The sequence below is a fragment of the Sminthopsis crassicaudata genome, chromosome 3 (assembly GCF_048593235.1).
Source record: "Sminthopsis crassicaudata isolate SCR6 chromosome 3, ASM4859323v1, whole genome shotgun sequence".
NCBI lineage: Eukaryota > Metazoa > Chordata > Mammalia > Dasyuromorphia > Dasyuridae > Sminthopsis > Sminthopsis crassicaudata.
Genome location: NC_133619.1, coordinates 554,444,496 through 554,458,518, shown reverse-complemented (window position 1 = coordinate 554,458,518; position 14,023 = coordinate 554,444,496). Strand labels below are relative to the sequence as shown.

At 34.1% G+C, this 14,023-nt stretch overlaps 1 protein-coding gene across 26 annotated transcripts in view; it reads left to right on the top strand.

Moving 5' to 3' along the window:
- DLG2 (discs large MAGUK scaffold protein 2) overlaps positions 1 to 14,023 on the top strand; it is a 2,604,243-nt gene that overhangs the window by 1,656,251 nt on the left and 933,969 nt on the right. For 25 of the 26 annotated variants that reach the window (XM_074304592.1, XM_074304594.1, XM_074304589.1 and 22 more), the window contains one exon: positions 7,748 to 7,801. The exons of the other annotated variant lie outside the window; for it this stretch is intronic. In XM_074304592.1, coding sequence (XP_074160693.1) covers positions 7,748 to 7,801 — 54 coding nt within the window. The remainder of the gene's footprint in view (positions 1 to 7,747; positions 7,802 to 14,023) is intronic. 26 annotated transcript variants of the gene reach the window in all.

Here is a 14,023-nt window from a genome sequence, read left to right as displayed (position 1 = left end):
ACACACACACACACACACACAATGTAGTTAAATACAAGGTTGTTTGAGAGTGAGGACACTGGAAACTAGGAGATTAGATCTCCAGTGGCTTTTCAGTTGTCTTTCTGACTGTAGAATTAATATTTGTCCCAAGCCATTCTAGTATCTATTGGCAAAAGTAAATTCTTAAAATTAAATAACCAATGTTATCTTGGGATTATTGAGATAGAATTATCAATTAGCTATTTTTTATCTTATTTTTTTCCCTTGACTCTAAGGTTTTTAGCTGAACCTAAGTTTTAAAGAAAGTTGGGAAACCAAAAGGCAAAAAAGAAGCAACAAGAGCCATTTAATATGTGTCCTTTTCTGATTTCTCTGAGTTACCAGTACTTACCCCATTCCCTAAACACTTTGATTTTATTTTTTTTCATATATATCAAGGTTATATTCCATTTTAGAATGCAAGTTCTTTGAGGATAGGTAATATTTCTTTTTTTTTTCTTTTCCCCAGTACCTTGGACAGTGCCTGACACATAATAATTGGTTAATAAATGTTTATTGCTTTATTTTCTCATTACTTCAAAAGCCCTTATTTAATTAATCAGGGCATTGCTCCTATTGATATAATACAAAGCCTTCCATGCCTCTGTAGCTAGATGATTAGTCAGAGTTTCTTTTGAGAGTGCTTTAGATGGTTATAATTAGTTGAAGTTCCTGATCAGGTATGAAGAATAATAAAGAGCTTAATGGTGAATGAGCCTTTTGTCTCAACCTACATCTATGATGCTTCTACCCATCTGTGGTAACTCTGTGCATTTATTGCCCTTACCTTGTGCTGACACATCCATGTGGTTATGGACTAAGTCTCCCATTGATGTTCACAACGTTTCCTGCAAAACCACTTTGAAAAAAAATAATTTCTCAAAGTGAATTTTCTTATACTTAATCCAAATCTTTCCCTTTATACATAAAAACAATAGTTTCTGTACTTCATTCTTTTTTACCTAATTCTAATCCCTCTTCCACATGATAGAACTTGAAAAAATAATTACCATTAATTCTAAATTTTCTCTTAACAAATTTATTGATGTGAATGTTAGTTATGAAAGTATTAAGAAGAAATTAAACTCTGGATAGTTTATTATTTATTAAATACTAAATATGTGCCATATATAATGTTGGATGCCAGGATGAGAAGAAGAAACTATCCCCTGCCCTGAGAAAACTTATATTTGACTGAGGGAGAGGGAACAACTATATACATACAAATACACAAAAAGTAAAAGCAATAATAATATAATTTCAAAGCACTAACAACTATGAGTTATAGATGCCAAAAGTCTAAAAGGGGAGGGGGAAGGAACAAAAATTTATTAAACACTTTTTATGTGCCTGGAACTCTGATAAGCATTTCATAAATATTATCTTATTTGATCCTCACAACAATCCTGAAAAGAAAAAATGCTACTCTTATCCCTATTTTAGAGTTGAGGAAATTGTGGAACATAAATTGGATAATCCAATGTCTACCAGGTATTAAGTATCTGAAGTCAAATTTGAACTGAGGTCTTCCTGAGTCCAATCCCAGTTCTCTATTCATTGTATTACATTCCTGTATCTTATAAATGATATTATCAGTTATAAGACTACATTAATATTTCCCCTGGCAAATTTTAATATGATATCATTTTGAGTTCTCTTAAAATCACTTCCTTCTTCTTCTCTGGAGTTATTCTATTTTCTCAATGCTCTGCTAAAAAGTTGATGGCCTGAACCAGACATAATACTCTATATAAAATCTGCCCAAGATTTTCATGAATGTAGTATAAGATTGTCATTTCACATCAGGTCTAAAGTCAGGAAGACCAGAGTTCAAATCTTGCTTCAAACATTTTCTAGTTGTGTGACTCTGATTTGTTTGCCACAGTTTTCTTATCTCTAAAATGAGCTGAAGAAAAAAATGGCAAACCACTCCCAAATCTTTGACAAGAAAATCCCATTATGAAGAATTAGCATGAAAACAACTAAAGAACAACAATTTCACATACATATGAACACATGCTAATATATAATATATGTATTACATATGTGTGAATGCATATTTTAATATATGTATATTCCTTTGTAAATGATGGACTTGGGAACATGTGTAATTCCAAAAGGATATATGGTATATGTATCCTGTCATACAAACTGCAGTTTGTATAGATATAGATAAATATAGATAGACAACATTGATCTAACTATAGAATACTTCTCTCCAATTTTTGTGATTTACCTTGCTCTCTCAGTGTCCTCATGAGACCATATAAGAAATATAAAAGTTTTTAGAAAGAGTATATGCAAGATAGGGTATTCCCAGAAAAAAAGACAACCAGGAATAGGAAAAGACTAGAGATCATGGAATTAGAATGGTTTATGTTTAGTCTAAAGAAGCCTTATGAATGATTCTTCCTATATCTGAAGGATGACCCTTTGGAGGAAGTGTTATGTTTTTGCTTGATCCTAAAGCAATGCGTGAAAACTTCTAAGATATCCATTTAAGTTAAATTCAAGGAAAACTGACCAATCTTAGAGACATTCAAAATGGAAAGGGCTGCTTTTAGAAAGAGTGGACTTGTTTTTATTAAAGATCTTAAAGCAAAGGCTGCACCACCACTTATTGGGAATATATTAGAAGACTGCGGAGGGAGAAGTGATTTGGCCAATGCTACACAGCTAATATTACAAATGGTAAAATCAAGAGAAACTGGTTTTTAACTCTGTGTCAATATTCTTCCTACTACATATTTTACTTCATATGTGAGGATGTGAGAAAGAGAGAAGGAAAAAAGAGAGAGGAAAGTAGGGAGGAGGAGGAAGAAGAGGAAAAAAAGAAGAGAATGTAGACATTAATTCCCCATCGTCAAGAATGTCTTATCCTTCAACAAGGGGTAAATTTGACTTTGTCATAGACTAGATCAGTGGTGTCAAATTCAAAAAGGGAAGGGGGCTACTAATTCATACATAAGGAGCTCTGCTGGTCACATGATGACTCAATTTTAAAATGTAGTATTATGCATTATTGCATTGCTATTTTTGTTAAAGATTTCCAATCATATTTTAATCTGGTTCTGCCTCTCAGAAGTGTTGTAGGCAGCATATGTTTGACCCCTCTTAATGAGATTATCCCCTAATATCCATTTATGTATATTATGTTTCCATCTGTCTTGACCCCCTAGTTCATAAATTCCATGAGCTGAAGAGTCCCCAAGATTGGAAAACAAAGTAAAATAAAATAGAAACAAACAAATCCACAAATTATGGAAACCCTGGATGATAAATTTGAAAAAGACCTCAGAAATCATCTAGCCCAACCCACTCATTCTTTAAACAAGGACATTGAAATCTCTACCCTATCCTTGAACTTTTTGCTAGATGACAAATTTCTTAAGGGGAGGGATTATATGATTTTTATTTTTATCTTTGTAAACCCAGCACAGGGTGACCCATGGAATTAATACTTAAGAAATGTTTATTGAACAAAAGTAGACTTTGTTTTGTCAGATCCTAATCTATTCATTGTTTAGAGCTGCAGTTCTATAGCATGATGAGGATGAGATTGATGATGAGGATGATAGTGAGCATTTTTATAGCATTTTCAAATTGCAAAAGTTGATATTGAGGCTTCTATCTTGGTGGTGTAGGCACTTTCCTAATTATGTACCCTTCTCTATATATGAGACTTGGCCATTTGTAATTGAGAGGATATGTCCTATGTAGATTATCTTGAAAACCACAGGCCCCAGATTTAGGGGAAGAACAACTGGCACACTCTGTACTATGGAAAGTGCACTTTACACACTGGGTTGAAAAATCCATTTTCTCCTGATTGCCTCCAGGCTTACAGCTCCCATATGGGTAATATATAACTTCTATAAATAGCCTCAATATGACCTACAGTTTAACTTTAATTTTTTTTATCTCATTGTAACATTATTGCAGCCAGGGTAGACCCTTGCATTTCTGAAAAGTGTAGCCTCCCTGCTTTCATGCTTTGTCTTTGTTTAGACTATGTACATTTCAAGACCCTTTAGAGGAGGCTTCCATTTAAGTATTGCTTTTGCTACTGGTTGTATGTGTCTAGCTCCTAAAACCACCTCATGTTTATTTTATATGTATTTATGTAACAGAGATAGTAAGATATAGTGCATGGAGAGCCAACCTTGGAATCAGAAAAATTTGATTTCAAGTCTAGTTTTTGACACATGATGGCCATGTGACCTGAGTAAATCATTTAATATCCTAATGCCTCAGGCAACCCTATAGAGCTTGTCACTCAGAGTTTTTATTCTCAAATTATCCAAATACACATATGCATGCATACATATATGGATGTACATATACAAATACATAAATAAAATAATATAGATAAATTGATATATTACATTATAGATCTGACCTATCTATAGACAAATAAAGGTATGAATAAACCTTTGAAGGCAGTTGTCATTTCTGTATTTGGTATTTATACCTCCAATGCATTGAACTTTCTCACAAACACTTGATGCTTAATAAATGCTCTCCAATTTGATTGAATAAGCATTTATGGTATACTATGCTGGCACTCTGAACAATATGAGAAAAGTATTTCTCCTTCCTTCCTGTAAGGAGTTTACAGTCTCAGTATGGAGATGGATCTTGTACATGAGGAAAAGCTAAGAAAGGACATATAACTTTTGACTGTCATTCCAAATCAAAGTACAATAGCAGTTCAGAGAAAAATGGTGCCTGGTGTGACAGCTAAAAATCATAAGAGGAGGTTTCCTAGAGACAATGGGACTTCTCTTGAGACTAGGAGAATTTAGGGAAAAAAGTAGAGAAGAAAGGATATATTTCTTGTGGAAGTAAGAACATGTACAAAGGCATAAAAGTAGGAATATTTGTAGCATGTCTAGTAGAAAGTGGCTGGGCTGCCCAACTAGAGCAGAGGAATCATTCAGTAAAGTGAAATTCAATATGAATTGGTATATCAGAGATGTAGATTAAATTAGAGCAGCCTTTTATTAAGTAAGGAAAGAATTGTTCTAGGTGCCAAAAGGGATAAATAAAATATTAAGATAAGGCATAGTACTTACTTCCATTGAATTTTGGAAGCCATAAAGAAGAATTTGACTTTGCTTTGGTAAAAAAAAAAAAAAAAAAATAGGGAGCCATGGTGGGTTTTTGAGCAGGAGAGTCATGAGTGATGGGTCTAGAAAATGAATCTTCTAAAAGTATTTCTCCAATTTTTCTGAAGTCTGTGTTAACTCACTTAAGAAGTTTATTCTCTAACTTTTCCAAGAATTCTGTGGTTCCCTTCTCTATCTTTTCTTATTCTTTGCCTCCTGAGAACCATGTAAGTGTCTCTTGGCTAAAATACAGCTTGTTGTTTCTCTTGTTTATCTACAATTAAGTATCTGTTGTAGGTCATTAGCACAGCAAACAAAGTTGGAAATACATTCAGGGACATAAAGTAAATACTAATTACCCAAACCTTTGGTCTTTAGTTGAAATTCAAACTTTTGCTACAGTATGTAAATTAAGGGACAGAAGAGCAAAGATTTGAGTTAAAAGGAAAGGTGGGGGTCACAGTAAAATCGAACTACCACGTGGGTGCAGTTGAGCAAACTGAAGACTAGGTTGATGATTACACAGCTGGTATCAAAAAAAGGCAAAATTCAAAATAAGAAGAGATTTCATCAAGATCTTTCAGTTTATGATCCTTATTTTAGAAATGATGAAAGTAAGACTAAAGGAGGGTAAGTGTCATTTCTGACACCAAATCCAACTATTCACATCTTGTTTCTTTTTGCTCATGTTTATATGTACAGAGAAAAATTTAATTCAAAGATCCCAGTTAATGATCTGTCCCTAAAGTTATGTTCTTGACAATCATTCTATGATGTATATAACATCCCCAGTAAGGCAAGATAATAGACATTTTTTATCTAAATGAAATCTATAACTTGGGTGGGAGATTGGAGATTCACTAGCATAGGAAGAGCTTCTCCCCAATGAAAATTTTCAAAACCAAAAAATGAAGCTCTGTCTATTCACTATTCATGAAGTCATATTTGTCAATGCAAATGGAGATTACCATCTTGTACCTTTTAATGACTTTCTAGCCCTTCTATATCATCCTTGCTCAGATTCTACATAACCTTTTATGGAAGACACAAAAGTTTTCATGAAGAAATGCATGGTATGCCTAGAATTCTTTTAGATCATGTTAGATTGATTTTTTAAAATATCTTACAGATATAGAAGTAGCATGGCCCAGTGACTAAAGGATCCATCTTATAGTCAGAAAGACTTGGTTCATATATTGCTTGTGATATATGCTAATTATGTCACTCAGGGCAAATCATTTAACATATCAGTGACCCAGGCAATCTGCTAAGGCTCTAAGTTACAGACGACATCAACTGAGAGATTTGAGAAGAAACTTCTCCTGTTTTGCAAAAGTCAGGAACTATGGGTGTGAAATGTTGCATATGATTACAGACTTTTTCACTATATTGGTTAGTTTTAATAACTATTTCCCCCTCTCTTTTTTATTTTCAGTTATAAGAGTTGGCTACCTGGCAGGGTATACAAATAGAATGAGAGTTTTTGGTGTCATAAAGCTAAAATATATTAATGAAATTTATTTTAAAATTATTTTATCAGATGTGATGGTACATACTCACAGGCTCTAATACAGGTGGGCAGAGTCTAAGACTGGTAAATTGCTTATGAAATCCTGAGTCCCTGAAATAGGACTAGTGCTAATTAGGTATCTGGACAACTTCTAGAACCACTACAGTTAGTTATCATCTTTTGGGAAGGGGAGGGAGAGAGAAAAGGCAATGTAAGGGAGAACCAATTAGCTCAGAGGATGTCAGAGTTTCTGTTTTGATCAGTAGTAAGGTTAGGCCATGAATTTCTTGACAGAGAGAAAGGGAGTTCCAGTCATCAGAAAGAAGAAAAAAAAGTTACAGAAGAATTCCAGATTTTTACCAGTGAAGGGAATACCAGAATATTGCCAGAGTAATAAAGTCACAATCTAAATTAACTCTATGCACAGAAGCACACATGTGTATGTGCATATATGTGAATTTATTTATCTAAATAGACACACAGACAGATAGATGATAGACAGATAGATAGAAGGAGAGAGAGAAAGAGACAGATACAAACAGAGACAATGAGAGTGAGAGAGAGAGAGAGAAACGGGGCAGGGGGAATTGTACACAGACATAAAAATAACAGTTATGAAGATATGCTCTGCACCTTTGGTATATGCTAAAGCTCAAGCTGTTGAGGATTGAAATAGGTATAGATGTCATCAAACAAAATGATCCATTAAGTTACCGGTGAAAACATTTCTTGTTAAGTACACATCCTTTAAAGAGCAATGATGCTAAAGCTAAAGACGAGTTTTGTAAATGTCAGGCATGGTTTAATTGTGCCAATTTCCCTGTTGTTTGCATTTTCCACTGCAAAACAATTATTGTTAGGGGGAAAATGTCAGAAATGTTATCTCTTATTCAGATTCCCAGAATGGCTCTTTTGCAGAATAGCACCAATCCCAGAAGATGTGAAAGAACTCTGCAGAAGTGAAGAGAAATTCATAGGAGAGTGTTATTTCTTACTCTCATGGTATTTTATTTTAAATGTGGTTAGAAAGAAATGTGAGCAACCTAGTCCTTGTTTGGGGTGATATACGTTTCAGTATTATAAGTATTTTCTTTTCCCCCCTTTTTAGGCCAGCCCTGCTCCTATTATTGTCAACACAGATACTTTGGATACTATTCCTTATGTGAGTATAATTTTTCTCTTGATTTCCTTTTAAAAGAATAAAAGAATCATCTGACTTTGTGTGTGCATGTGTGTGTATTCTATTTTATCCAACAGTTAATCGCATAAAATGCTTCCTAAAATTAATTCTGGCCTTGTCTTTTAATATTTGCTAAATCCATGGTTAGTTGTGCAGATAATTCTCACTTTCATTGAACGTTTCTAAAACCAAAGGGAAATGAACATGAAGAAAGAGAATAAGAAAATGCTTCCATTGAAAATGTACCCAAGGATCCATTCATGGTAGCCAAGTTTTTCCCTGAAGATATCATATAATGGGATTTTAAGACATGGGAATAAAAATTGGTTGTCTTTGAGACTTTCACAAGCACTTCTGTGGCAGTGTGTAGCAAAGAGATGTAGTGTTATATATGGGAAACAGTAGGCTGGTTTAACTGGAACATGGAGTCGGTGGAAGGGGTTTAGAGTCTAGACCATAACACTGTAAAAATAGAGTGATCCATATTGTGAAGGACTTTAAATATCAGCTTGGGGACTGTGTAATTTCTTCTATAAAAAACAGAGAACCATTGAAAATATTTGAGTAGGGAAGTAACATGATTTCATCTGTATTTTAGCTATGTGGAAGGTGGATTGGGTAAGAGAGAAACCAAAAGCAGGAATTTTGAAATTCTACTTTATGATCAAAATTTCTTGTCCTGCTAAATCCACCACTGTCTCCTTATTCTTGAAGCTGGTGACCCTTATAATGATCTTTTATCTTTTGATCATTCTCTGTTCTCCAGGAACATCATTCCTGTTCTAGTTTCAATTGTCTCATTTCATATTCTTTACCATTTCAGCAAGGGGCTGTTCTCTATCCTAGAAAGAAGTAGCTTTTAGTCCTGACCTACGATCATATCCACCATGCCAACTCTATTACAGATAAAGCAGCTAAGTGAAACAGTGGATAGAGTTGCAGGTCTGACATTAAGAAGAATCCTTTTCCTGAGTTCAAGTCTGGCTTCAGACATTTACTAGTTGTGTGACCCTGGCCAAGTCACTTAACTATTTTTTTGCCTCAGTTTTCTCATCTGTAAAATAAGCTAGAGAAGGAAGTGACAAACCCATCTAGTATCTTTGTCAAGAAAAACCCAAATATGGTCATGAAGAGTCAGATGTGACTGAAATGACTCAACTACAATCCCCTAATGCCCTCCTAATGAGTATTCTTCACACAGATGCTGAAACAATCCCTGTATATATTAATTCCAACCTTGTCACTACGTTGCTTAAAAACCTTCAGTGGCTATTTATTATTGCATATAATATGAAGACACCTTAGCTTAGAATATAAGATATTCCATTATCTCTCTTCAGCCTGCCTTTACAGGATCATTTCACACTGTTGTCCTTCAAATATGTCTACCAACTGAACTGCCAACTAAAACTTCTCTTGTTTTTACTACCTGCCTAGTATTTGAACAAACAGGTTATCCCTTGTGCTGATAAAATTGTCCTACATGTCCCACTATTGAAATGCTTCATTCACCTTGATTTCCCCAGATAAAAATGATTTCATCCACTTTTTACCTCTCTTTGTCTTGTCTTGATCTCGTCATTGTTCTGTTCCATGCTATCATGTAACATAGGAATTTGTTTACCTCTAATATTTCAATTTTTTATTTCTTCATTAAATTGTAAGAATCTAGAGGACAAGGGATGGGTGTTGATTGCATTTTATGTGGCACCTAGCTCAAGGCCTTTGTACAATTAATGGTTATGCAAATTTATTGAGTTGTTCCTTAGGTGATTCAGTGGATATAGAATCATATTCTATAAAATCCAAGGAAGAACAAAGTCCTTAGCTTGCTTAGTTAGAAGATACTGATACCGAGAATTATTTCTTGCAAAAATTTCAAAAGTAATCTTTATTTCAGTGATAAATTGTATCATTAAGTATAAATCCATATTCAACTACCATAAAAATAATAGCAAACCAATAGATATCCTAGAATATCTCAAGTATATTGTTCAAGTAGATTTCCACCCCCTTTTTTTACATTTCTCTCTCATTCTTTCTCTCTTTCCCTCTTCCCTTACTCTCTTAATCTAATTTGTCTAGTCCCTTGCCTGTCTTCTCTATTCCATTTTTCCTTTCTTTTTCTCCATTTTTCTACTTCTCCCTTTTTTCTGTTTTCTCTCCCCTTTTCAATTGTGATGTCTTCTCTCTTTCCTATTTTTTTTCTGCCACATTCTCCTTCCTTATCCTTTCTTTTCTTCTATATTTTCCCTATATCACACACTTGCTTCTTTTCTTATATCTGTTTTTTTTTCTTTCCATTTCTACTAAGGAAAGAAAGTACCTATATATACTAATAAGGCCTTGGGTGATAGAAAACATGTCACAAGATTCCTGACCCCTTTAGATAAGGGGCAAGTCAAAGTTTTTTAAATCATTCTTGTCCCAAATCCCAGACATGTCTTAGCTAAGTTTGCCAATCTTGTCTGGTGATATAGGAATATTGAACAGAAGGAGAATTTTTTGAGCAGAAACTTAACTATTGAGCAATATCAATTTAGAAACCTAATCTCTCAGATGCCAAGCTCACACTTCTAAACAGAAAACACCAACAGAATTAAGGAAAATTTTACATACCTGCTAGCCTGGGACCTGAGCTAGTTAACTAGTCAGGTGAATTATTTTTTAAAAATTATGTGGTCTGTCCTTTCTTTCTGAAAGCTAATATTAAGCTAAGATTAAATATTAAAAGATTTTTAAAGTTTGTTTCTTCCTTCCATTTTCTTATATTTTATAAAAAATCTGGTATCTGTACTTGAATTCCTTGGTTTTTCTTAAAATTGCAAATAAAATATGAAGATTCATTCTATGTAGCTTCAGAGATTCAAATTATAGTTGTTTTATATTCTGAAATCATCTGTATACAGTAGGCTCTGTAATTTGTGTTTTGAATCTGGGGACTGAAATAAGGGCACCTTCAACAAAAATTGGGAAGTTAGAAAGTGGAGAGGTTTTGAAAGAAAGATAATGAGTTGGGGATTTTTTTTCATTATGAAATGGAGACTACCTCAAGGATATTCATTTAGAGATATTCAATAATCAGTTGCTGATGTGGTACTGAGGCTTTTCAACAATGAGGACTATATATTTTTCTCTGAATGTCATCTTCATGGAGATTATAATTATACTCATGGGACTTGATGAAATCACCTTGAAAGAGCCCAATGGATAAAGAGGATAGGACTTAGGAAATTGCTGAAGTACATCTCTTAACTAGACAAATTAGACTTGGATCAAACAAAGAGACTGGAAGGAGCAAATGAATTGGAAGAGGTGGACTAGAAGAATGAAGTATAACAAACATCCATGTAGGAAAGAATATCCAAGCGAGAGAAGATGATCTGCAGAATCAAAGGCTACAGGGGGCCAAGAATGATGATAATCAAGAAGGGGGTATCATGTTTGGCATTTAAGAGAAAATGACCTGATCACAGAGCGGAATATAAAAAGTCTTCTTTTCCATGCTCTGTTGAATTTTAAAGTAAGTTCATATCCAAAGGATCAGATTAAAAGCAAAATATTTTTCATATTAAAAATGTAATACATTCTTATTGGGAACCATAATTATTTTTATATTCCCTTTGACTAAGAACTGGAATGTTACCTATGTCAACTGACTCACTAAGTGACCTTCAGCTGATCTCTTTAACTTTCCCAGTCTCCTTGTTCCCTAAATGTTCTATATCTTGTTTTTTTTCCCTCTTCATGTTCTAGTTAGTATAATTTTCAGGTCTATTTAATAGAAAAAGATTTTGAGGTCCCCTAGGGATACTTTTAGACATGTTGCATAAGAACATTTCCTCCTTTTAAAGTATTGCCTGAATGACAAAATTAACTTACAGTGAAAAGGTTTCAAATAAATCTCATTAGAAGTCAATGTATTAATTCTAGCTTTTGGAAAATTTTATTCTGGAATAGGATAAGTACATAGTCTTTATAGCAAGAACTCTTTGGTACACATGTTTAAGTTGATTAAAGGAAAAAGGAAATGCAAAATTCTAGAGGGACTTTTTAAATGTTCCTAACCAAGAAACAAGACATAGATAACTACCCTTCTAGTTTGTATACAAATCAAAATGTATTTGGAATCATAGAGTTCTTTTTTTCCAAGGAGTATTTCAGCTTTTAGAGGCAATAATAAAATCTATTCTTAATGAAAATGATAATTTTGATAGTTTAACGTGGTCTTGGATAAGCCTGTTCTTCTGTAAAATGAAGGAATCACCTGTGTATGTTTTTAATATTCTAAAGAAGCAAAATTAAAACATATAACATTAGAATGATGAAATTATATAACATGGGTTTAAACTTATCTCTGGCATTTTTGGCCTATTTCACTTTGGTCAAGTCACTTTACATGTTTTGTTTTCATTTTCTCATTTATAAATTGAGCAAGTTAAGCTAGGTCACCTCTAGGACTTTTCCCACTTCTGAATTTGTGATTTTGTTATGCTATGACCATGCTTCATTGTACTATCTTTTTAGATTTCTTATTCACCTTTCTATCCTTCCATTTCGCTCCAAATGTGGTACAATTTTATATACTGGCCTTGAATATATTCGAGGTTTTAGAAAGCTCAAAGTGAACCTGCTATCTGATATATGCCTATCTGTTCTCCAGAAGTTAGCCCTGTAAAGGGAAAAAAAGATAAAATAATGCCTCAAAAATCTTCTACATCTGTTTAATGTGCTATCCCTGATCAACAGACATATTTTCCCCTTGGCTGACTTTCCTGAGGTTGATAGGTAGCAGCTTCTAAATAAATCCTGTCCCTTTTCCTGCAGGAAGATAAGATTAAGTATTATATTAAACAGAGACACTGCAAAAAATGTTTCTTTTGCTTTATTCTGTGATGCTTCAGACTTTCAGTATTCTGAACAGCCCCCCTCCACCAGAAATAGGCAGTCAGGGAAAATATGCAGAAAAAAATTGGCTCCTAGAAATTTCAAACTAAATAGAGCCTCAAGCAATTATTTAGTCTGGCTCTTTAATTTTATAAAGAACCCAAGGTTGATGGCAGGAGGATAACTTTCCTGACATCATACAGCAAATCAGTGGCAGACTTGGGACTCTTGGAGTTGTACTCTCTTTACATCATGTCTAACTAATACCCTTTGAAGGATACTGTGCTAAATATAAGCACCAAGATTTGTACCTTCTTTGTCCTCTTGTGGCTGAAAATACTCAGGGCAGAGAAAACACTTAGAATTTTCATCAGGGCTATTTTCCTGATGGTCATTCAGGGTTCTGGATCCATTTACAGGTATCCATGTATAGCCCTAACCCATAATTATTTAGTCTGTGATCATCATAATAACACCTAGCATTTATAAGATGTTTTAAGGTTTACAGAACTATTAAGTTCTCAGTTCATCCTCAAAACAACTCTACAATATAGATGCTATCTCCATTTTGTAATTGAAAGAACACCAAAAATTGAAGTGATTTTCCCACAGTTACATGGCTTCTGAGTAACTGAAGCAGGATTGGTACTGTCTTCTGGATTCTAAATCTAGAAATTTATCCACTAAATCAGCTAGCTGCTTCAGTTATTAGCTAATAACTAACACCTGGTTAAATTAATAAGGGAAGAGAGTTTTTTAAGAGAATCAACATATAACATAGCTATATTATTAAGTGACCTTGTGATTGTTTTTGTTTTGTTTTGTTTTGTTTTTTTGTTAGGCATTTTAGTCTTGTCTGACTTTTATCCCAATTGGGGTTTTCTTGACTGAGATACTGGAGTAGTTTGCCCTTTCCTTTTCTGGTTCATTTTCCAGATGAGAACTGATGCAAGCAAGGTTAAGTAACTTGTCAGGATCATACAATTAGAGTCTAAGGTCAGATTTGAACTCAGAAAGATGAGTCTTCCTGACTCCAGGCCCAGTACTCTATTCATAGCTAGTCGTCTAGCTACCTCAGGACCCTAAGAAGCACAAATAGAGGAATTGATACAGAAGATGAAAGAGAACATCTGAATACAGGCAAGTCGGCCTCCTCAAGTAGGGAGGATGCTGTCTCTTGTAATGACCCAGTATTTTCCCACTTTCTGTGACTTAACTATTGTCATTTCTTAAACCTATAATGTGCATTTCAATTACTTTTTCTTTCCCTTTCTTTTTACACAGTCCCCTCCTACTCCCACCAGTCTGCAACATCTG